Raw genomic sequence first — 26,126 nt, 5'->3', positions numbered from 1 at the left:
TTCAATTTAATTAGAAAAAAAGTATATTCTTCACCATTGATTTTCAGATCACTTAGAGTAAAGAGAATCTCCTATGGAGTGTCTGATGAATTTCCTGAAATATAGGCCATCTACAACAGACTGCCTCAACGAAATTTTTTCTTCAAAGATATAACTCTAATGACAGTGATGTGTATAGATACAATGTAAATTTTTAACAGGGCCTGCAAAGATAAGGGGAACAGTTTTTACTTAAGCGTAAAACATTGAAGTTAGTCATGATGAATATACCATTAGGCAGAAAGAGAAAAGTGGTTAGCAGAAATCACACTTCTGGGATGTGTATGAAGTAAACACTGATTCTTCTTTCATATGTGATTAACTTGTTTAAACATCAAAAACTGTTGTGCTTATATTTTGGGAAAATATAATAGCTACCATTTACAAATACAGTTTTAAAATGCTTAGTAATTTTATAAAACCTTATTAATTCAAGAATATTTTAACATTTTTAGGGCTTATTGATTTAAGGTGATTATATATGATTAAATTATCAAAACATTTTTCAAGTGACTGGCCTAAATTACTGGGAGTTTTAACCAGTAGATTAATGTTTTTTAAAAATAAAATTAGAAACTTTGTAGCTTTTCTGTGCTGTGTTCTATATGATGTTTCTATTTCATAGTCTAAAGGGATAAGCAATATATGATTTATGAGTAGGTGTAGGACTTTTTGCTGATTAGAAAAATTAGTGTATGCAGAATTTTGTCTGTCCTTAAAAGTTCCTTGTTAATTCAACTTCATTGTCTGTTAACATCTCATTTTAGTTTTATTTTTTCTTTAAATCTTCAACCTTTACTTTTCCTCTTCCTTTTTTTTGTAAGTTTTTTCTTTGTAAAAAGCAATTTTTTCTTTTCTTTTTTTGTTTCCTTCTTTCTGAATTCATACCCTCCCAAAGTTTAATATTTAATTTAGACCTGAAAATTGACTTTCCTAGTATTATTCTCTTTAAATTTGCAAGGAAAAAAATTGCCTCGCTGTTTACAATATAGAAACAAAGACAATAGTAACAGGACTGAGTTAGAATTTTACTACTTAGTAATTTTTGCTACCAGTAAATAATGTAGTTGTAAAAATGCTTTATTGTAAATGTCTGAAGGACAGTATGTTTTTTAATTAGACACTTTGTGATTTAGCAGTGGGGGAAAAATATATTAAGATTTCAAAAGCATTTCCCAATTGTAATATTTGGAAAGTGCTTGGTATAGCAGCACATGGAGTGCATATGTTTGCTTTGTGAATTTTTGAAGCACAAATGGATTCAGATGTTGAGTCCTTTTGTCTTTTCTGGTCCTGGCTCACCCCATGAGCTCAGTGTGGCACAGTCCAAACACAATTTGTGAAAACAGAGCAGCTAGAGTTACTCATAAAGCACTCTCTTGGGAACTGATAAAGTCAATCTCTGTTTATGTAATGAAATCAGGGAGCAAGGGGTCTGCTGTAGTACTTTGCTGATGGGATTCCATTGGTGTTGTCTTTCAGCAAACAGACTGTATTTAATAAGCCCATAGTCTAAAGCTTTCTCCTGGTGCAGCTCTGCTTTAATGGATTGCTATGGATAATTTTGGAACATATTGCTTATGTAGCATTAGAGCTTTTCTTTAAGCAGCTGGTTGCTGTAACTGAGTTTTAATAAAAGATCAATAGATTTATTGTGGAAAAATAGATTGCAGATATACACTTTGCCTGATAAAAGACTTAAATGTATGTTTAATCTTTATTTTTTAAGTGCTACTGGTATTTAGCTCTAAGCCCTGCCCACCTCACTAGCCCCTCAAGTGTACATTTTTCTTTCTTATTTTTATTTTGCTGGACTACAAAAATAAATTATATAGACTTGTGCTTATCTTATACAGGAACAAAAAGGTTTTCAAAATAAATAATCTTAAGAATGTTATCTCATAAAACCATTGTTTTGTGACAAGAGTTCAAGGGAAAGTCTATTCAGTTTTGATTTGAAAACTGTAGAATGAAACCCCTTCATAATGGCAATTGATGAATTTAAATTTATTATGATCTGCCAAGCCTATCTCCAAATGTTTCCAATTAAAACCCAAGAATGTTAACATCAGTGAATCAGATGAAAGCATTTTCTTTTTCAATATTTAAAACAGGAAAAAAATAGCAAAACTACTATAGTTGAACTTTTAGTTAGGTAAGTAACCACTCATTTACATGTCATTTAGACTATTGAAAGGGAATTCTTATGTCAGTTTTTGCATACATTGGGTTCACATATGTCTTTTTGAAAGGTGAACTGTATTTTTTTTAAAATCTTCATTTTTGTCTTATAAAATAAGACCCTGCAGTTCACGATTTTCAATCTGTATAACATTATGAACTTTTTTCAGTTTATATGAATTAGGGAAATTTCCATAAGAAATTTTCAGATAAAAAAATAAAGACCTACTTTTGTGGCTGTGTTTTAATAGTCGTGCATTTTGTTTTAAAGAATTTTTTTTCCTCAGGGCATCTTGAAAGATCTGAAAAGAATTAACAGAAAGAAATCAGAGAATTAATAATTTTTCCCTTGATGGTAGGTAGTAAGGTGTAGTTGGATAGAAGTCAGTCATTAATGCATGGGGATAGAGCCCAACAATCATGGAAATTATTTTTTTTAGGTAAGTCTCAAATATGCTTGGGATAGATCATTATCTAGTAGGAAGAAAATACCTTCTAAGAGTATATTTAAAGCACTTCGTAAAACTTAAGTTGCTATATAAATATAAAGCTTTTGCTATTTGTATTTTTGAAGATTGGTGACTCTTGTCCAAAATGGGAACTGCCTAGTACTTCTGTCCAACTACACTACATGTTCATTTTGCATGTAAAATTGTAAAAGGAACACTTGTAAAACTACTGAAAATGAGATGTAATTATGGGTTTGTATGGGCAAAAGCCAAAATAAAATGCAGCAGAGATTATAGGATAGAATCGATTATTACATTTTGTTTTAGATTTCTCTTGTTTTGTTTAGTTTTAATATGGATTTATGTGGTGGAGATAATATTGGGTGTAATTACTCTGGTGTTTGATTTTTTTCTTTTAACATAGCAGTACAAATGATATTTAGAAGGAGGCAAGGGAAAAAGGATGGCATTATTAAAGTGAGTAGGCTCTTTAAAATTTTGGAGAAAGTAACATGACTTTTTTAATGTAATTTTAAAAGCCATCGTGAGATTTTAAGAACTGATAAACATAGAAATATGAGGAAAAGAGCAGGACTCTGATCAGTATAGTGACTGTCTTAAACACAAGGGACTGACAGTGAAATATGCGCCCTCCCTCTTGGCAAATGGCATAAAATAGCTGCAAAATGGGACCTGTGTTTTCAGACAGACAATTCGTTGGTTTGCTTTACTTAGCTGTTCTTTATTTTAAAAAAAGGTTATCTTGGGAAGGGGATGGAGGTCATGGAGAATTGAGAGGAAAGTAAGAAAGAGAAAAAGGATAAAAACATTTTTTAAAAAGAGAGAATTATGTATGGCTTTGTGGTTTAAATGTAGGAAAGCATTGGGCTGAGAATCAGAAGACGTGAATTTTTGTTCTGATTCTGCTACTGACCTAATATTTGCTATTTTCATGACTGTTTATTTCTGTGTTTGCCCCCATGGTCTTCATTTAATTGGGACCCACACTGATTATTTGAAGTGTGTATTCCTTATCATATTTGTTGTTTTCCTCTCTTTCCTTTCAACATCATCAGTCAATCAGTAAACATTCATTAAGCACTTGCTATGTGCCAGGTACTGTGCTAAGCTCTGGAGATACAGCTAAAGGAAAAAGGAAACATCTGCTCACATTGAGCTCACAGTCTTCTCTGGGAGACAATAGGCAAACAAGCTACATAAAGGATAAGTTGGAAATAATCAACAGAGGGAAGACATTTGAATTAAAATGAATGGGGAAAGGCTTTTTGTAGAAGGTGATATTTTAGCTGCAACTTGAAGGAAGCTAGAGGAGTCAGGAAGCAGAGATAAGAAGGGAGCACATTCCAATCATGGGGGTTAGCCAGTGAAACTGCCAGCAGTTGAGAAATATGGAGTATCTTGCTGGAGGAACATCAAGGAGGATAGTGTTGCTGGATGGTAGAGTACAAGTAAAGTTTAAGAAGACTTGGAATAGTGAAGAGGGAATAGTGTAATGATGGACTTTGAACGCCAAAAAGAGCATTTTATATTTGATCCTGGAGATGATAAAGAGCCAGTGGAATTTGATGATAGGAGGTGATATGGTTAGACCTGTGCTTTAGGAAAATCACTGCTGTGGCCAAATGGAGGTAACAGACTACAGTGGGGAGAGACTTGTGGCAAATAGAGTGACTAGCAGGCTGTTGCAGTAGACCATGCATAAGGTGGTATGAGCCCAAACCAGACTGCTGGCAGTGTCAGGAGAGAAGGAGGTGTATGTGAGAGATGTTATGAAGGTAAAATCAACAGGCCTTTACAACAGATTGGATATGAGGAGTCAGTCAAGGATGATACTTGTGTTGTAAGTTGGGGTGACCAGGAGGATGATGATTCCCTCAACAATAATAGCAGAAGATAGGAACGGGTGAAAATTTGAGAGGAAAGACAGTTCAATTTTGATCATGTTGAGTTTAAGATAACTACTACAAATAAAGTTTGAGATGTCCACGAGGCAGTTGGAGCTCCTAGACTACAGTTTTACAGAAAGATTAGGGCTGGATAATAGATTTGAGTATCATCAACATATAGGTGATAATTTAATCTGTGGGAGCTGATAAGGTCACCAAATGAAACAGTATACGGGAGAAGAGAAGAGGGCCAGGACACAGCCCTGCAGGACTCTTCATCCAGGTCAAACCTACTAACTGGCTCAAGGTCAGTGGATCTGGATGAGAATCCAGCAAAGAAATGTGAGAAAGAGAGGTCTAATAGGTAGGAGGAGAATCAGGAGAGAGCAATGAAACCTAGTGAGAATGATGCAGTTTGGAGTTATAACTTCCTAAATACAACCCCAAAATACAAGGGTACAGGGCAGATCTGTCTTGAAAGAATTTGACCATTCAAGCCTTCTTTCAATCAGAGTAGTGAAATTTTATTATAACACCCATTGAGGGGACAAGATTTCTAGTAAATCTTTGAGTTTGATAGGGACTAGACTGATACTTATATATATATATATATATATATATATATATATATATATATATATATATATATATAAGACTGGGAACATCTGGATGGGACCAAGGAATAGCAAGTAGCCTGGGATTGGGTTGGATAGAGGGCAACAATGAAAGGACAGTTGAAAGGATTACACTAGGATGGGCCCGATGCCCAGAGATCTGGACTGCTGAAATGTATGGGAAAATTCAAGGCAAAGACTTGATCTTACGCCATGTGGGAAAGTTCAAGGACTGAGGGTCTTTTCTTTTTTGGGGGGTTCAGGTCCCATAACTTCATTGAGAAGAGACTGTCAAGGAGAAGAGAGTGATTGATAGTGTCAAGAAATATGACTGAGAAAAGAACCTTAGATTTGTCAGTTAAGATATTGATTGTAACTTTGATGAAAGAGTTTTGGTTGAATGATGTGGTTGGAAGCCAAATTACAGAGAGTTGAGAGAAAATGTGGAGGTACCTCTTATAGACAGTGTTCTTTAGGAGTTTAGCCACTAAAGGGAGGAGAGATATGGAATGATAGCTAGAGAAGATGGAAGGATTAAGTGAAGGGCTTTTGTTTTAGGTGTGGGGAGTGAGGATAAGGGAGACTTGAGCATGTTTGTAGGTAGTAAGGAAGGCAGTAGACAGTGAGAGATTGAAAATAAGTGAACGAATTTGGATAGAGGGGAAAATGTTCTGGAGAAGATGAGATGGAATGGGATAAATGGTGCTTTTAGAGGGGTTTGTCTTGGCAAGAAGGGCCATATGCAACAGGGTGAAGAAGGAGATAGGTTCAGAAGACATCGAGGTGATACTTCATGTCGAGGGAGGAGAAGAAGGAAGTCTGGTAAATGGTCTCAGTTTTTTTCAGTGATAAGATTCTCAGTTTAGAGGGTGAGAAGAAGAGGAGCCCTGGGAGATTTGAGGAGGGAAGAAAATGTTTGGAAGATCTCCTATCATGAGTGAGATAATGAGTTATTTAGGAAGTTATAAAAAGATTATCTTGCAACAGTGAGGGCTCAGTTGAGGGTGTGTAAAATAAATTTATAGTGGAACCAGTCAGAATAGTCTTATGATTTTTCTCTAGCTTTATTCAGAAGCATGTATGTTGAAGCAAAGGTGGGGGACAGTAGAGTGATCCAAAACTGAAATTTGGCAGGACAAGATCTTCAGTGGGATAAGGGAGTTAGGGACTCCAGAGAAAAGGACAATTTAGAGTTGGTGAGTATGATGGTCTGGTAAAGAACTGAGGGGTCAAGAGATTGAAGGTTACAGTGTGGATAAAGAATAAGTTTGGAGTTTTAAGGCAGAGAAAGAAGTGGAATAACAATAAACTGATCAGATGAGGGACTTTGTGAGTTCATGAACTTGGAAGTATTTGTGGGGCACGATTAAGGGTATGACCTGTAAGGGTGACTCAGGTGGGATGGACAGGTAAGTCATGTGAAATGAGTAAGTTGAAGAACTATGAGTTAGAGTGTTTGAGGGAGAATCAGTATGTATTTTCAAGTCCTGTAGTGCAGGAGATTGTGAGCCAAGTGCTGAGCTCATTAGAAGGGAAGTATCCTGGAAGTCTGTAGACAATAGCTACCAGAATCCTGATTGGATGGCAGATATGGGTTGAGTGAACCTTAAAGGAGGAGATGTGACTGAGTAATGGTGATAGAGGGAGAACTTGGAAGTTGTTCAGAACATAACAAAATACTCTTCTGTCTTAATTCCCTCTATAAGTCCTGATTATAGGGCTCTGAGGGGATGCTTGTATCTTTTCTGTCACTTCTATGAAGTGATGATAACACTTGACCCTTGTTTAGTCCTTTCTATTTGCTCACTCATATTTACCTTATAAAGTGTCTCTGGACTCTTATGAAACTTATTTTAGTTTTCCTTTTGCTCTTGTTTTTCATCAGGAATACTTGGAAGTCTTCTCTTTGATAAAAAGTTCATTCTTGCCTCACTCCCAGGGATACCTCCTCCTCCCCACTCCTACTGGAATAATCTTTTTTTTTGCTTGGTAAATTATTTTTACTTGCAGATCTGTATCATTTGCCTTTGATGATATCATATTCTACACTCTCTGCTCCTTTCTGGTGTTGGCTACTAAATCTTGTGTGATTCTGACTGACTATATGATACTTGAATTCTCTCTGTGATAGCATTTTTTTTTTTTTGACCTAGAAGGTCTGTTTTGTCTCTTTTGTTCCTAGAAATTTTAATTTTAGAGTTTCTTTTTGGAAGTGACCAGTGGACTGATTCTGTTTTAATTTTGCCCTCCGACTTTATGTTTGAACAATTTTATTTCATGATTTCTTAAAATATTATATTCAGGTTTTTTTATACTAATGGTTTTCAGGGAGTCCAGTGACTCTTAAACTTCACTCTCCTTGATCTATTTTTGATTACTTGTTTTTTGATATAAGATATCTTATGTTTTTTTCTATTTCTATTCTATTTTTTTTTCAATCTTTTGACTTTGTTTTAGTATTTGTCTCATAGAGCCATTGATGTCTGTTTAATTTTCTAGGAGCCTATTATATAAAAGATTTTATACTTCTTACACTAATGTGGTAATTTTCTTTTCCATTTTTTCCTCTAGTGCTCTCATTTTATTTTTGATATTTTAAAGCTATTGTTTCATATCTTCTAGGAATTCTAGAAGAATTGTGGCCAAACTGAATTTTTCACTTTAACCTTTGCTTGTAGATCTTTTAGAATGCTCTTCATCTGGGTTTGTTTGTTGACTGTCCCTGGGCACTATAATAGTTGTCTGTTGTAGGAATGATATTTTTTTGTTTTGTTTGCTCATTTTTTTAAACGTTGCTTCCCAAATTGGTACTTTGTGTTAGAGACAGGTGTTACATACTTCTGGAGGTAATACCAGAGCTTTTTACCTTTCTGGTGTGTATTATCTAGGGTCCTGCTATTGTGTTCTCTGATTATTCAACACTCTTCTTAAAGCATTGTAGCAGTGGCTCTGATCAGAAAGCTACAAACTTTGATCTGGCCCTTCATGCTCTGATTTAGGGCATAGTCTGATCACAGCCTTCTTAGACTGAGCTTTCTAGGCCTCAGACCCTTCTTTGGTTCCAGGTAACACAAACTAGAATGTGAGCTTGAAAGATGGGGCTGTCTTGTTTTTCTTTTTGCATCCCCAGGCTTATCACTGGGTGGAGCTTCTATAGACAGTTACTGATCTCAATCCTTGTTTGCTAGTTGGAAGTTTCTGCAGGTTCAGTGACAGAGGCATTAGAATAACCCATGGTTCCATAATTCTTGTCCTTTACGCTCACCGCTGGGCTGAATCATAAGTACAGTTCCAAGTTGGTGTTACAGAACTGTCTGTTTTACTCCTGTGGACTAGGCCCACACTGTCTGATCTGAGATCTTGTTCCAGAATCAGAACAAAACAGCTACATATATTTTTATATGGTGAAATAATATTCCCCATACCATAAATTCTTCAACCATTCCCTGTTTATGAGAATTCCCTTAGTTTCCAGTTCTTATTACACCAAAGAAAAAGAGTTGATAGGAAATATTTTTGAACATAAAGGTCTTTCTTTTCCTTTTCTTTGTTCTCTTTAGGGCATTAAAAAGTATATTTAGTGTATTGAATTAGGGCATAGTTAGTTCCAAATTGCTTTCCAGACTGGGTTTTGCAATTTGCAGCTCTACTGACAGTGTATTGGTATGCCTGTTTACCCAACAATGTCTGTATATGAAGTGGGACCTCAATAGATTTAATTTGTATTTCACTAATTATTAGTTATTAATGCAGTGCTTTAATGGTGGGATGGTTAGATTTAGCTGTGCTTGGTCTTAGTCTGAGTTGTTAATTAAGAAAATTGCAATGGCTGTAAGAATTGAGAGGCAATGTAGAGTTGTAGAGAAAATGTTGGTCTTGGTGTCAGGGTAGACCTGGTTTTGACTGCTGCTTTCACTACTTAGTATCTGTCTCTCAATTTTCCATTCACTTAACTAATTTGAGCTTCAGTTTTCCTATTTGTAAAATGGGGGGGGAGGGTAATATTTGAAGCACCTACCTCACAAGTTCAATATGATGTTCAAATGAGATAATGAATATAAAGTATTTTCTAAACCTTATTTTTAAAAACTTTAATATTTTTTCCCAGTTACATGTGAAAACAATGTTAACGTTTTTTCCTTCTTCTTCAAATTTTGAGTTCCAAATTCTTTCTCTCCTTTTTCTCTCCTCTCATTGAGAAGTCAAGCAATTTGACATAGGTTATTCATGTGTAGTCATGCAAAATACATTTTCATGAAACTCATTCTGTGAAAGAACACAAAAAAACCAAGAAAAATAAAGAAAGGGTATCTTTGATCTGCATTCAGGTTCTGCCAGTTCTTCTCTGAAGATGGACAGAACCTTTCATCATAAGCTCTACAGACTTGTCTTGGATCACTGTATTGCTGAGAATAGCTAAGTTATTTGTGGCTGATCCTCATACAGTATTGCTGTTACTGTGTCTAGTGTTCTCTTGGTTCTGCTCCTTTCACTTCCCATCAATTCATGTAAGTGTTTCCATGTTTTTCTGAGAACATCCTGCTCATCGTTTTAAAAAACACATTAGTATTCCATCACAGTCATATACAACAACTTGTTCAGCCATTCCACAATTAATGGACATCTTTTCAGTTTCCAATTTCAAATTCCACTAAAAAAGCTACTATAAATATTTTTGTACATATAGGTCCTTTTCCTTTTTTTTTTTTTTTTTTTGGATCTCTTTGGGATATTGCTTGGTCAAAGGATATTCATGGTTCTAGAACTCTTTGGGCATAGTTCTAAATTGCTCACCAGAATAGTTGAATCAATAAACAACTTCACCAATAGTGCATTAGTGTTTTAATTTTCCCATATTCCCTCCAACATTTGTCATTTTCTTTTTCTGTCATGTTAGCTGATCTGACAGGTGTGAGAAGGTAGTAGCTTAGAGTTGTTTTAATTTGTATTTCTCTTATCAGTAGTGATTTAGCACAGGAATTTTGATTGTTGTCTTCTTGTGTGTTTTTTGATCTTCCTTATCACCATAGTAACTTTCTGTGATCAGAATTTTTTTCTGTTGTTTGCTCATTTTCCAGCCTATTTCTTGACTTTTAACTCTTTGCTAAAGTGGAGCTCTGCTTCCCAAGTGGAGGGGATGCTCTTCTAAGCTTTAGGTTTTTTGTGCAGCTATTTTCAGAGGTGATTCTGGAAACCTATAAGTTTTTGACTCTTCCAAGGTGGCATGATCTAGGAACAGGTGTGTTTACTATTTTCCTGTACTGTGTACTGGTTTGTGAGTGACCACAAGAGACCACTCACAAAGCATTCCTGGAATTGTGACCAGTGTCCCTGCTCCCCTGGAGTTGCAAGTTCTGCTGTGCCAGTGCTCTAGGTCACTGGAGAGCTAGGACTGTGACCTAAATCCATGGATAGGTGATGCAACAGACTCCTGTCTCTGGTGCCAGCAGTGAGACCCCTTTAAATCTCTTTCTGATCTGTTGTCCAGTCCCCTTACCATCTGTGGGCTGAGAGGTCTGGAAATTGCCACTGCTGCCACAGATTCAGTCACCCCAAGGCCTGTGCCTGGTTTGCTGGGAGCCCAGTCTATGCTGGCTCCTCTCTCACCCTGGTGCAACAGACTTTTCCTGCTGACCTTCTTAGTTGTCTTGGGCTGGGAAACTGTTTCATTCTGTCTTTTTTGTGGGCTCTGCTACTCTAGAATTTCTTTATTGTCATTATTTTAAAGTATTTGGAAGGGTTTGGGGCAACAGTGAGGCAGGTCCCTGCCTTTACTCTTCCTTCTTGTCTAAATCTTATTTTGCTATATAAATGTCATTTGTAACACAGTTATTATGATCTATTTAGAGGCAGGAACCTTTGATTTTCATTTAAGTTTACAAAAAATAAAGTCTAAATACAGCCTCCAAACCTCTTTCCACCATGTACTTAAAGGATTATTTATACTGCCTCCTATCTACTATATGTTGAGATGTTGCAGATCGTTTAGTATTATATTACTTTTGGAAAATGGTTAAGTAAATAAATAATATTCAAAAAACCAGCCATTTGTAAATGTTACAAAATTCTTGCAGTTTTAAAGGGATTTAAGAGATCCTTGACCTAATAGACTTCATTGGTATGGGTGTTCCCTCTACTTGTGCAGTCCATCCATATCCTTCTTGACTGGATGCTGACCATCCAAATCCTACCTCTCCCTGAGCCAACCCTCCTCTACTCCCACTCTTTTATCCACCCTTCCCTATAGTCTTTAGTCAGGGAACATCTGCTCTACCATTGCTTCTCAAAGCCTGTGGAACCTTACCATCAGCACTGTTGCTTTGTGTGTCAGATCCAAAGTACTCCCTACCTTTTTCATTTGCCATAAGGCTCAACCATCCTTTATGTGTCTTCTCTAGTTAGAATGTGAGCTTAAAAGTTGAGGCTGTCTTTCTTTTCTTTTTGTATCCCCAGGGCTTAACACAGGGCTTGTCATATAGTAAGAACTTAATGAATTCTTTTTCATTCCACTTGTCCATTCTCATCCTTGAATTTTTCTTTTCTGTGTCTTCTCATAAATCATCTGTAAAGGGTCAACCCAACAAGCTGGAGGTCTTCCTCTAGGTCTTGCAACATTTGTTGGTAGCAGTATAGCACTGTTTCTCGCTGTCTCGGTATGCCTGTTCACTTCCTTTTCTGATGATATATTTCCTGGATGACATCTTTTTTTATTTTAGTCTTTATAACCAATATTTATCTGAAATTTCATATTTTATCTTTTTTCCCCTTGACTTTAATGTATTCTGGATAGAATTGAAGCATAAAAATTTGTATTAATATCGGCAAATATATTCTTAATGGAGTAAGATGAGTCCATTAAATTCTCTGATTTTATTGATAACAGGAAATCTTCATTTCTGAAAATCATCAGTAACTACTGTGTAGTGTCCTGAAACACCAACAGAAATGTGATCAAAATTATTGTGCAACATTTTCAAAGATTTGAATTCTGTATTTTAACAGTTTTTTTTGAGGGAAGTGGTTTTTAAATATAACTTTTCTAGTGTGAACATCAGTTCTGTAAGACAGAATTGTGAATTTACTCTGGTGCTGTAGAAGATAGGAAAGCTAAAGTTCAAATCATAGACACTATGAAATATGCAGCATCGATTTTATTTTATTTTTAAGATTTAAATTTACTTATTTATTTTTAGTTTTCAACATTCATTTCCACAAGATTTTGAGTACCAAATTTTCTCTCCATATTTCCCCTCACCCCCATCACAAGATGATATGCATTCTGATTACCCATTTCCCCAGTCTGCCCTCCCTTTTATCATCCCCCCCTTTTATCCCCTTCATCTTTACTTTCTTAAAGGACAAGACAGATTTCTGTACCCCATTGCCTGTATATCTTATTTCCCAATTGTATGTAAAAGCAATTTTTTAACATTTGGTTTTAAAACTTTGGGTTCCAAATTCTCTCCCTTCTTTCCTTCCCACCCACCCACCCCCATTTGGAAAGCAAGCAATTCAATATAGGTTATGCATGTGTAGTTATGCAAAACACCTCCATAATAGTCATGTGAAAGACTATATTTTCCTCCATCCTATCCCGCCCCCCCCCCAGTTATTCAGTTTTCTTCTTTGACCTTATACCTTTTCAACAGTGTTTGCTTCTGACTACCCCGTCTCTCAGTCTGCCCTCCTTTCTATCATCGCCCTCCCCTTTATCTCTTTCCCCCTTCTTTTCTGTAGAGTAAGATACCCAGTTGAGTGTGTATATTATTTCCTCATTAAGCTAAGTCCAATGAATGTAAGGTTCACTCATTCCTCCTCACTTCCTCTCTTTCCCCTTCATTGTAAAACCTTTTTCTTGCCTGTTTTATGTGAGATAATTTACCCCATTTTATCTGTCCCATTCCTCTTCTCCCAATATATTCCTCTCTCACCCCTTAATTTTATTTTTTAGATATCCCTTCATATTCAGCTCACCCTGTGCCCTCTGTCTGTCTGTCTATATCTGTGTATCTATCTGTCTGTCTGTCTGTCTGTCTGTCTGTCTGTCTATCTATCTATCTATCTATCTATCTATCTATCTATCTATCTATCTATTTTCTCCAATTACTCTAATACTGAGAAAGGTCTCATGAATTACAAATATCATCTTTCCATGTAGGAATATAAACAGTTTAACTTTAATCAGTCACTAATGATTTCTTTCCTGTTTACCTTTTCATGCTCCTCTTGATTCTTGTATTTGAAAGTCAGATTTTCTATTCAGCTCTAGTCTTTTCAGTCCTTTATTTCTTTGAATGTCCATTTTTCCCCCTGAAGAATTATATTCAGTTTTGCTGGGTAGGTGATGCTTGGTTTTAATCCTAGCTCCTGTGACCCCTGGAATATCATATTCCAAGCCCTTAATGTAGAAGCTGCTAGATCTTGTGTTATCTTGATTGTATTTCTACAATACTTGAATTGTTTCTTTCTGGCTGCTTGTAATATTTTCTTCTTGACCTGAATGCTCTGAAATTTGGCTACAATATTTTTAGGAATTTTCCTTTTGGGATCTGTTTCAGGAGGTGATTGGTGGATTCTTTCCATTTCTATTTTACTCTTTGGTTCTAGAATATCAGGGCAGTTTTCCTTGATAATTTCTTGAAAGATGATGTCTAGGCTCTTTTTTTTTTTTTTTTGATCATGGCTTTTAGGTAGTCCAATAATTTTTAAATTATCTCTGCTAGATCTATTTTCCAGGTATTGGTTTTTCCAATGAGATATTTTACATTGTCTTTTATTTTTTTCATTCTTTTGGTTCTGTTTTATAATTTCTTGATTTCTCATAAATTGATGAGCTTCCATTTGCTCCCTAAGGAATTATTTTCTTCAGTGAGCTTTTTGACCTCCTTTTCCATTTGGCCAGTTCTACCTTTTTATTACATTCTTCTCCTCATTGGCCTTTTGGCCTTCTTTTGCCATTTCAGTTAGTCTATTTTTTAAGGTGTTCTTTTCGTTATTTTTTTGGGTCTCCTTCAGCAAGCTGTTGACTCAATTTTCATAATTTTCTTGCATCACTCTCATTTCTCTTCCCAATTTTTGCTCTACTTCTCTTACTTGATTTTCAAAATCCTTTTTGTGCTCTTCCATGGCCTGAGACTATTCGTCTTGGAGGCTTTTGATGTAGGAGCTTTGAGTTTGCTGTTCTTTTCTTGTTGCATACTCTGGTCTTCCTTGTCATCAAAGTAAGATTCTATAGTCTGAGGTCTTTTATGATGTTTACTTATCTTCCTAGCCAAACACTTTACTTTCTAACTCTTTGTCAAGGTAGAACTCTTGCTTTCAGTGGGGTGGGAGTGGGGATGGGTGTACTGTCCCAGGCTTCAGGGATTTTTTTTTATCAGGGGCTCAAATCCCCATTGTCTGTGATCCCAGAGCTCTGGAAGCGTTCTACTGCCACTGCTGCTGCCATTGTTGCCGTCCTCCTCCTCTCCCCCCGGGCCTGGGCCTGGATGGCATGCTCCTCTTTCACCTAGCTCCCACAGAGTTTTCCAAAAAAGTTTTTATTTTTGGTGTTTGTGTGTTGAGAAATCTGGAAACTACCACAGCTGACAGTGATTCAGTCCGCTGAGACCTGGTTCATCTGTGCCAGCGTGGCCCACGATGGACTGTGCTCTGCTCCCTGACTGGTGCAAAAGACCCTTCCTGTCGACTTTCCAGTTTGTCCTGAGCTGGGGATTTGTCTTTTGTGGGTTCTATAGTTCTAGAATATGTTTAGAGTCATTTTTTAAGGTATTTAGAGGGCTTTGGGGGAGAGCTCAGGTAAGTCTCTGCTTTTACATCTTGGCTCTGCCCCAATGTCTATTTTAGAAAGCCTTTTAGTCAAACTTGTATTCTTAAGATGGTGAAATAATCATTAACTGGGTTATTTAGTATGTACAGTAAAGTAGTTTCTTGGTTGATTTTGTTTAGACTGGTGATTTAAAACTTTCATAGGAACTTTGTAGCCAGGAAGTTATCATGTCATCTAATGTATCTATCTTTTTTTCTCCTTTCTCACTAGGGTCAATATAGGCCTTCTGATTTGTTGTGTCCAGAGACATATGTCTGGGTGCCCATTGAACAGTGTCTGCCTGCACTTGAGAACTCTAAATACTGTCGCTTCAACCAAGATACAAAAGCAGGTAGGTTTATAGGAGCTTTTTTTTAGGAGCTTATAGTTTTACATTGTCAGATTTATTTTTATAATATATCAGTGTCATCACATTCGTTCTTAAAAGATTGCCAGGATGAAGGGGAGAGATATGGGTGAGGAGGGAGGTGGGAGGTGAAGAACACAGTCTGAGAAATTAATGAGATCTGAAATTCCCTTCTCTATGCTGTTGTTCCTTACTAGTCACTTCCATTATGTTGTAAGTGCTTTGAGAGCAAGGATCACAGCTTCCATTTTCTTGATTAATTCCTTATTGTGTGTCTCAGAGTAGAAGTAATAGAATCATAAGAAGTCAGAGTTAGAAGAAACTTTTAAAGATCACCTGGGGTAGACTTTCTTCCTTTAACAAAGCTTGGAGACAACAAATGATCTTCCAAAGTCATCAAAAAAGTTAGTGAGAGAGTTAGTTCCCCAAATTATCAGTATTGAGCCTTAGAGACACTTAATGATTCTCCAATATTGTCTAAGAAATTAGTGAAAGGAGCAGGTCTAGGACCTGAACTAGCAGTCTTGGGTAGGTAGACAGAAGCTATTGAGGGACAAAATCTTGTTCCAATCATTTCTTTATCAGTACTGAAAGTTCATAAGAGGGAGGGAGATAAACTATTTTGCAAATAATTGTTCTCCTAAATAACCAAGGTAGTATGTATTGCCCCCTTAGTTTTTTTACACAGTGTGGTCTGCAAGTTTTTTCTTATGGTTTGTGGTAAGTAATGGTCTTTTATCTATTAATATAATTTGTTTTCATGTCTAGTAGTTAAGATGTTAAACCTTAAAATTATTTTCAAGATTATCCTTGTATTATGTAGTGGATCCAAAAAACAAAAGCTGGTTATCTTCCTCTCTAGCAATTTGCTTATATAATTAACTTCTGAAACTATGAAGAATGTCATCCAGTTTTCTTAGAATGTAGAACTAACTGAAAGTGACATTAGAGATGATTTCATCCAACCTCTTTTTACAGATGAGGAAACAGACCCAGAGAAGTAGTCACTTATCAAATGATTAAAAACCTATTAAGGATTTAAAAATGAAATAAGATATTGCTTAAATTTGTTTAATAGGTTTTTATATTTTTTTAAAATTTTAAGTAAATTTAAAACAATTTGAAAAAATATTATCAAAGATTTTTACCTCTTTTTTATAGCCTCATCTGCTCACCTGTAGTAGTATCCAGCCATTTGTTAAACCCAGAGTGTCAAAAAATACGTAGCGAAGGAGAGAGAGAAAAACTGAAGTGAATATGGTGAAGAATAGTATTATTTCCTAAAATTGACTCAAGTGCCACAGCTGCCTGTTGTTTTTGTAGAGTTAATTACTCAATAAAACTTATTACCTGTATTTTTTAGGTATTTGGTTTGGTAGTATAGCTTAGCAACCCAGCATTGGATATTAAGCATTAAATATTGCAGTTTTATATTTATTAAAGTTGAACTTTGGAGGCTCAAAAAATTATTATTGCTTATGGATTACTTTTACATAGCACCAGAAGTATGCTGGAACTATCTGTAACAGGCTTACAAGTGCAATTTTTAAATTTTCAGCCCGAGCAATAGCACCTTGGAAATTGACAAGCCCTGGTCTAGACCAGGAGTTGGCAAACTGTATAGCTTGTGAAACAAATACAGCCTGCTAAGAACATGGTTTTTACATTTTAAAATATAGTGGACCTTACAAAAACAGACTACAAGAGGCCATAGTTTGCTAGGCTTAAGAAAGTGATAGATAAAATATTAATAGTGCAGATTTAACTTAAAAGTGTGGCTTGTATACATTTTTTCCTTGGGGAGCCAGTTGTTAAACATTTACCTGTGCACTGCTTCAAAGTAAATAAACTTAGAGAAAATGATCAGATCATTATCTCATTTGACCCCTGAAATAAACTTATGCGGGAGGCTTATATAACTATTATTTTACAAATGAGGAAACTAATACTTGGAAGGGTTAAGTAATTTGCCTTGAGTCACAAAGATAATGAATGTTAGAACCAGGACATGAAGTCTTTGGATCTGCAAGTGCTGTGCTTTTTCTATTACACTATAGCTACATCTAAAAATAAGTTCATGATTTTTAGCCCTTTGAATTGATCACTTAATTCCAGGTAAGGATGGTTGCTATATTTTCCCCTTGCTTGCACAGTGGTATTAATTGGAAAATAACTTATGTCAAATGTATTCTAACCAGAATTGAAGTCCAGGGGAAAACTAAATCAATAAAATGGCAGAAAGGAAGAGGAATACTTTGCCTTACTCTCAACTTCTCTCAAGGTTATACCACAATCAGTCTTCTTTGAGTATACAGCTTTGATGGATAATGCTTCTTTTAATCATGTCCTATCTCCTTATAAAGACTGACCTGTAAATCACTTCTAGATCTAAAATTTGCTTTTAAAATTTGCTTCAAACTCCCATGTCTCTGGGAAATTTTTAGCTCTTTGAATTGCATTTCATTCTAAACTTTTCAGTTTAGCCATGAAGTTTAATCCTTCTTTCTTATTGACATAGAATCTGGAAGTGTAGGAAACCACAACTTCACATTTAATAAAATTCAGCCCAATAATTAACTGAATGTCACATGCTGAAGGGGAGTTATATGAATATTAATTGATGTTAATGGCTAATTTTTCCCTTCTTTCCCCAAGTGATCAATAATAACCGTTTATGTGAAATGCAGATATGTCATTGAAATGATTCTTAGATCACTTGTCACTTAAATGACAGTCAGTACTTGAAGCCTTTGCTAATCCCTTCCTCCAAAAAAGGTCTTTGAATTTTTTTTGCTTATACTTGTATGTATATATGTAGTTTCTCCTAATAGAATGTAAGCTCCTTAAAGACAGGGACTATTTAATTTTTATCCTTATAGTCTTAGCTCCTGGCACAGTGGCTAATGTATAGTTAGGTGCTTAATAAATGCTTATTGATTGATATTTACCATTGATTACCAGTAATATATTTGTAAAATATAACTCTTCAGAGATTCTCGTGTAAGTCTCTGTAATAGATATTGTAATTCAGCATGGAAAACAAATTCAAGGTAAGGTAATGAGTAGACTATTCAAAAGTTAATCCTTTGAACAACGTGAGGATTCCTAATATCCTTTGTACTTGAAAATTTCAGTTCAAGTAGAACGTTTAGCAGTTTTATCAGTATTGAATATCACAGACCAGACGTGACTTAAAATTAGACTGACATCCTGTGGTTTTAGGAAATTAAAATGTGGTTACATGCTGAACTGTATTGGGCATGCTGTGAGACATGGTCATTTGAGATTTAAAGAGTAGTCTATAAGGAAACTGTTTTCGACTCTGGGGCCATGTTATTTTTTTTCATGACCCACTACAATCTATAATTGTCTAGTTTTTTCAGAGAAAATGTAAAGCATAAAAGGAGAAATATGGATAGCAATGCGTGGCATTATTGACACTAATTCCTGTCCCTCCTATCTTTTCAATAGTGATCTTGCATTGACAAGGCCCAGATGAATGTTTACAGGTTTTCCTATTAAAGTCCATTTTCAATATATATCTCTTACCAGTTAGAGGAAAAATTTCTTCCTTTTCTCAAATATCTCTTCTGCCTCAAATAGTTCTGCTATAATCCTCTGGGAAATCTTAGTCTTTGACAAGTTTTTTTGTTTTGTTTTGTTTTGTAGGTAGCAGAGTATGTGGGTTAGGAAACCTCTCCTAAAGTGAAAATGTGTTAGATTTACTGTGCTTTCTGGAAAAAGTAACTCATATCAAACCAAGCTAACATATAAAATTTCTAAGGAGAGATAAAATATTATTTAATTATATAAAAGTTCTACCAGTCTTTAAGACCTCCACTAAGAAAGAGTGTGAATGTGATTGAAGCTTTATATGGTATTGACTTATAAGGTTTTTTTCCCAGGTTTACAGTTAAGTGTTAATAGAGTTAAACAAAAATTATAATTCTGTTGCATTTTTCCTTTTTACATATTGAGTTGAATGTGTTCACATATTTTGACATATATGATCATCATATGCTGTTTTTTTTCTTGCATATTTCCCTAACTTGTAGAGTTCTTAAATATTCCACTTCAGAAAGAGGCTTACCTTGAGTTCCTCTGGCTCCTTTCTGGCGGTCTCCTGTTACATTATCTAATCTCTTCATAGAATGTAGCAGACTCTAGAGAAGGAAGAAAGAAACAGAGGAATACAGTTCAACAATTGCTACCCAAATCAGGAATGAAACTGAAGTAGAGTCTAATATAGATAATGCAGAAAAGTTATTATTATAGGTTAGTGTAGCAGTTTGATAAGTCTAAAAGATGTTTGACAGTTGCTGTGATTAATGTATCTAGATTGGAATATCTGGCTTGAGGAGGAAAATAAATTTTTACCTGGTAGGTAGATTTTATCATCCTCAGTTTTTTGGCAAACATTTTATTACTCATTTCAAAGGCAGTAAAATCCTTCTAGTTACATCCTTATAGCAGCAGAATCAAATGTCTTGAATAATTTGTTTAAAAAAATCCTCATAATAATTAATCATTGTATATTTCCATTGTTGGCTTGATAATAAAAGCACTGTTTTAATTCATAAATTGCTTGAAAAATTTTTTGGTGTTGTTGCAGATCAATTTTATAGATTGTATTTTGTTCCTGTCATTGTAAGAAATTGTAAAGATATAAATTTTCCCCCAAATAAGTGGATATTGCCTTTTCATCTTTGCATGGATATTCAAGTGTTTCATTCATTCACTTGAAAATTTTTTAAATTATTCGTCATTTTTAAAGAATCTATAACATATAAAGCACTATGGTAGGCACTGGGACAGAGAAAGAGCTCGTTGAAACGTTCTCAGCTTACACAAAGTATACACTATTCTTTGGGGGGGAGGGCTGAGGGATACCACAATTATAATTAAGAGTATAAGAGAAGCCCAGCGGGCTTTATGGCATCTAAGGAAGTAAAAGGCTATGTCCCATTTTGCCCCTTATGGGGATGTTACTTCTTGGATCATTGTGGGAGAGAGAGGGTTATGAATATAAATTTATAATAATTGTGCAGACTTAGACAGTCTTCATAATTAAAAAAAGCATTTTCCCATACATCTGTGAATATCTCTCTTAGCTCTCTCTTCCAAAAGCAGAGCAGCTAATTTCTTGGCTTGTCCTAATGACTTTATATTTAAGAAAATAGAGGAATCAACCAGGGACGATTCTCTTATGGATTTGATTTTCCCCAACAAGAAAGAGTTTGTTAGTCTGGTGGAACCAATGAACAAACTTTAACTTCCTATTATGTTTCAGGCCCTTTGCTGGGTATAAGGGATACAGAGACCAAAATGAAACAGCCTCTGCTCTCAGGGAGCTTGCATTCTATCTGAAGAGACAACATACAGTTAAAGACATAAGTATATACAAAATAATATAAGGTAATGAGAAGGATCGCTAACATGGGAGGATCAGGAAAGACCTTATAGAGGAAAAAATATCCAAGCTTAACTTTAAGGAAACTGGAAATTCTAAGAAGTGAAGGTGAGGATGGAGATTATATTCTAGGCTTCAGGGACAGCCTGGGAAAAGACAAAAAAAAAATGACAGAATGTCATGGGTAAGGAGTATCAAGAAAGGCAAGTTTGACTGGGCTGTAGAAAATGGGAGTGGGAGTTGGAAGATGGAAGGGGTCTTAGAATTCAGCTAACCTCCTCATCTTACAGATGAAGGAATTAAAGCCCAGTGAGCTTATGTCAGTTGCCCAGTGACTGACGAGGCAAGGATCTGATCAGACTTTCTCCCATTGTAATAAAAGAGGCATTGTGTTTAGACTAGAGATAATCTGCTATATTCTGACCTGGTTAGACCACATCTGGAGTATTATAGTCAGTTCTGCCACATTTTAGGAAGACCATAAATAGAGCAGCTGGCAATGACTTTAGGGTCATAAGATATGAAAATTGCTTGAAAGAGCTGAGATTACTTTAGAGAAGAGATTCATCAGAGGTTATGATAGCTATATTTGAGTGCGTATCACCTAGAAGGATTTATTCTGCTTGGCTCCAAAGGTCAGAATTAGTTAAATGTCATAAAGTTAAATTTAGGTTTGATGTCAGGAAAAACTTCCTAGCAATCAGTTATCTAAAAGTGAAATTGTATGGCCTCAGAAAGTAGTGGGTTTCTACCTGACTGTAAGTCTTTGAGCAGAAATGGTATGATTACTTTCCAGGTATGTTGTAAATAAGAATCTCATTTAAAAAAGGTTTTTAATAAAATGACTTCTGAGGTCCCATTTAACTCAGGTTCTGTATTATTACTTTCTGCTGCTAAACACAGTTGGATCATTTCTAGGAAAGTTCAACAGTTCCAGTCATTTGCTGAGAAAAAAACCCTATTGTAGATATGAAATTGAAATATCTGTAAATTTTTATTGTTGTTCAGTCATGACTCATCATGACTCGATTTGGGATTTTCTTGACAAAAATACTGAAGTGGTTTGCCATTTCATTTTCCAGCTTATTATACAGATGAGGTAATTGAGGCAAACAGGGTTAAGTGACTTGCCCAGGTCACACAGCTAGTAAGTGTTTGAGGCCACATGTGAACTCTCAGAGATGAGTCTTTCTGACTTTACTCCTGATAGTCTTTCCACTGTACCACTTAGCTGCCCAATAAATTTTAATCACTAAATGTTAGTTCAAAGTGACCCTCTCTTTTTTTCTATAATTAATAGATGTTATTTTATTGCTGGCTTTATTTTTCTAGTTCAGTGTTTCTCAAATTTTTTTGTTTTTGTTTTTGCTCATGGCACAGTTTTCTTTGCCATAAGGAAATGTGACACGTTGGAACATTTAAATTAGAAACACTATGAAGGAATCAGTAGAATTGTAGATGCTCAACTTGCCTTCAGTGAGAGCAACCAGTTTTGTTGAACTCTTTCCATATTTGAGGCCTGATATATTTTGAGGTTAGTAATGGACAAGTTCTGTTTATTTTGCAAATAAGCTTATACTACGTATTCAAAATTTGTATTAAAATTATGAACATTTTTTTCTTCAGTACTCTAATAGCCAAAATTTTGTAACATACATAGTGTACCTTTTGAGAAGCCAGTTTTATAGATTTTTCTAACATTCCTGTCATGTAATCACTAAACATTTACTCATCATCTTGATGTCATGGTCCTCTTCGAGAAGGAAGGACAAACACAACAACAGCAAATGCTTAGTGGCTACAGAAAACTGTAGCATGCACCGTGACCACACCCTGATAAAACTGTTTCATCTGACAGGCCTCATCTGCCAGTGAATTAGGCGTATGTATCTGCCCCAAGCAAGGGAAGATTTCGCTCAGCAGAACGGTGGTCAGGAATGCAGCTGAATCAGGTGCTGGGGAGTGCTTAGTTTTGTTCAGACATCGAAGACATCGAGATCATCTACTGTATCCTGAGCTATTGTGAGTCGTCTTGACTTTTGTCTTGCCACTGGGCATTTGATGGCTGTGGCAGAGAGAGTGAGGCTCTGCCTCACTAAAATCTGATTCACTCCCAAGTCAGGACATCTCTCCATGTTGTTATTGGTCCTCTTCACAAGTGGAGGATGAACAACAGCAACGTTCTAGCCCTGAGCAAGGTGCTGGAGATTCAAACATAGAAATGAAGACACCTGTTGCCTTTGAGTTGTTCCAGTGAGAAGGGAGGGAGGGAATAACAAGTGCACTTATGTAAAATAGAAGATGATTTGAGGGCCAGCGCTCTCATGTAGATGACACTTTTGCTGGATCCTGAAAAGAATTTGAGATTCTGAGAAGTAGAAACAAGAAAGACTTATTTACAGGCATGAGAGAGAAGTTTTCCAGATCAGAAAGGACAAGAGGGCTGTCAGGGCAACAGAGACTTGATCTATTAAAGAATAACCCTTTCCTTATCTGGTATTGTTTTCTTAGTAGTTTATTTACAGTTGCCTAAAAAATGTGTAAATGAAGTTAAACACTGGTTTTAATCTGTGAGATCTATTGTTCTTGCCAGAGAAGGAGATTCCATTTAATCTGGAATCTAAAGGGTACTTTTACAACCCTTTAGGGATTAGTATATGATCATTCATTAATAAAAATGTTTTAGGTGAAATATTTAACCCTCAAACTTCTTGGACATTTGAGTATAAAATTATATTTAAAATACTTTCTAAGCATAATTATCCATTTAAATTCACAAAATGATCATCTCCCTAAACAATTCACTGTCCTGTTCAGCACAGTGACTTTTCCAGAATTTTTCTTCCCTCTTCAAACTTCCTATTGTTTCCTCTCCTCCCACCCTCTCAGTTACAAATCTCATGTCATATTTCACAGACTGTTGCCAAGATCTGTCAACTTCATTTTTGCATCAACATCTCTTGAATATTCCCTCTTCTCTGATATAACCCACCACCTTGGCATAGGCCATTCATGCCTGAATGGTTGAAACAGCCTGCTGGTGGGTCTGCTTTCCTTTAAGTCTCTTCCTTCTCAATCCATCCTCCATTCAACTGCCAAAATCAGAGATCTAACGTGCAGGTCCAGCCACATCACCCCTCTTCTCAATAAACTCCAGTATTTTCCGATCACCTCCAGGATCAAATAAGAAATCCTGCGTTTGACATACAAAGCCCTTCATTATAATATAGTCCCTTTCTGTTTTCTTACACTTTATTCTCTGCCAGCTTTTCTTCAGGCAAGTGATGCTAGCTTCATTTGCTGTTCTGCAAGCAAGATAAAATCTCTTGGCTCCCAGTGTTTTCTCTGACTGTTCCCCAGGCCTGGAATGCTCTCTCTCATCTCTGCATAATGACTTTCCTGGCTTCAAGTCCCAACTAAAATCTCATCTTATATAGAAAATCTTTCCAAACCCCTCTTATCTTGTTAGTACTTTCCTGCTGTTATTTATTTCCTATTTATTCTGAATATAACTTGTTTATACATACATGTTTGCTTATTTTCTCCCCCATTAGATTGTGAGCTCCTTGAGCTCAAGAACTGTTTTTTTGTCCCTTTCTTTTGTTTTCCACACTTAGTACAGTAACTGGTACATAGTAGTTGCTTAATAAAGGTTTATTGACTGAAAAAAAAAAGAGGCCATTTCTTGAGATTTTTTTCTTCTTTTCATCTCATCTCACATTACTCACATGCTTTCTACCACTATCTCCTCCTTCACTCCTGTCTTACACAAAGAGGTGGTCCTCCTTGCTAAGATAACCACTCTAAATGTACCCTTCATTTCATTCCATCTGGCCTTGTTTAGCAAATTATTTGCTACCTCTATAATCTCAACTTTTTCACTAATCAGTGTTTCCCTGTCTACTGGTTGCCTCTTTGCTGCCTACAGATACACCTTTGTCTCTCCCATCTTCAAAAACCCCTCATTTTGTCCATCCATTTCTGCTAGCTTTTGTCCCATATTTCTCCTCCCTTTAACTGTAATGGCTCCTTAAGAATGTTATCTCCAATTGTTTTTTTTTCTTCTCATCCTCTTATCTGCAGTTTGACTTCTCATCTCTTTTGGTTCTTCTTCTGCCTGTCTGACCTCACTGTCTCAGTTTACTTTGCTAGATCTTCTTCTATATCATGTCCATTAACCATGGCCATCGTTTATTGCTCTGTCTTGGACACCTTCTTTTCACTCTATATTACATTTTTGCTTAGTGATCTTCTTTGACTCCCTCTGATTCAACTATCGTCTCTATGCTAATAATTCCTAAAACGTACTTACCAGTTCTAACCTCCAGTTTCACATCTCCAAATGCCTTTTTGGAAATCCTGATCAGGATATCCCATAAACATCATGAACTTTTCATGACCAAAACTAAACTCATTCTCTTTTCCTGCAAACTTTCCCTTCTTCTGAACTTTCCTACTATTTTCTAGAGTGCCACCATCCCCCCTGTTTTACCAGGCTCACCACCTAGGTAGTACATTCAACTTTGCACTCTTCCTCTCTGTATCCAATTTGTTGCTAAAAACTGACCATTCTACCTTTGTAAAATCTCTTGTATGTTCCCCCATACTGGTTAGACCTTTGTCACCTCACTGAGATTATTGAAATAACTCTAGTTGATCTCCATGCCTCAAGTCTCTCCCCACTCTAGTTCATCCTCTGCTCGGCTATCAAATTGACCTTCTTAAAGCACGGGTCTGACCATGCCACCTTTCTTATTCAGTAAACTCCAGTGAGTCCCTATGACCTCCAAGATAAATACTATATAAAATACTCTGGCTTTTAAAGCCCTTCACTAGTCCAAGCCTGTTCTCCTAGTCTTAGTTTTTCCTGTACTCCCAATTCTCTTCCATCCAGTGACACTTGCATTTTCTTTCACAAAATACTTCCATCTTCTGACTGCATTTTCATTGACTGTCCTCCATGCCTAGAATTCTCTGCTTCCTCTTCTCTGACTCCTAACTTCTCTGACTTCTTTTCAATCCCCAGCTAAAATTTCGTCTGCTTCAAGAAGTCTTTTCTGGTCTTCCTTATTTTATTGTCTTCCATCTAAGATTATCTCCAATTTATTTTGTACATATCTTATTGGTACATAGTTATTTACATTTTGGTTCCCCCATGAGACTGAGCTCCTGATGAGGAGAGATTTTTTTTTGCCTTTGCCTTTCTTTGTATCCCTAATACTTAGCACAGTGCCTGGTACGTAGTAGGTGCTTAATAAATGCTTATTGACTCCCTGTTGACTTGGCTTTTCCTATTCTAGTACTTCAGTTCTTTTACTAGTCAAATGGTAAGAAAGATTAGCATTTACATA

The 26,126-nt window shown here is 36.0% G+C and overlaps 1 protein-coding gene across 15 annotated transcripts in view; it reads left to right on the top strand.

Annotated features, from left to right (window-relative positions):
* ATE1 (arginyltransferase 1) overlaps positions 1-26,126 on the top strand; it is a 202,829-nt gene that overhangs the window by 149,808 nt on the left and 26,895 nt on the right. For 14 of the 15 annotated variants that reach the window (XM_072624567.1, XM_072624546.1, XM_072624537.1 and 11 more), the window contains one exon: positions 15,230-15,350. In XM_072624567.1, the coding sequence (XP_072480668.1) occupies positions 15,230-15,350 (121 nt within the window). Of the gene's footprint in view, positions 1-15,229; positions 15,351-22,633; positions 22,798-26,126 lie in introns of all 15 variants that reach the window. The other variant, XR_011970556.1, reaches the window with a different exon arrangement.

The sequence above is a fragment of the Notamacropus eugenii genome, chromosome 1, assembly GCF_028372415.1.
Source record: "Notamacropus eugenii isolate mMacEug1 chromosome 1, mMacEug1.pri_v2, whole genome shotgun sequence".
NCBI classification, from domain to species: Eukaryota; Metazoa; Chordata; class Mammalia; order Diprotodontia; family Macropodidae; genus Notamacropus; species Notamacropus eugenii.
This window is presented reverse-complemented; position numbering and strand designations above follow the sequence as displayed.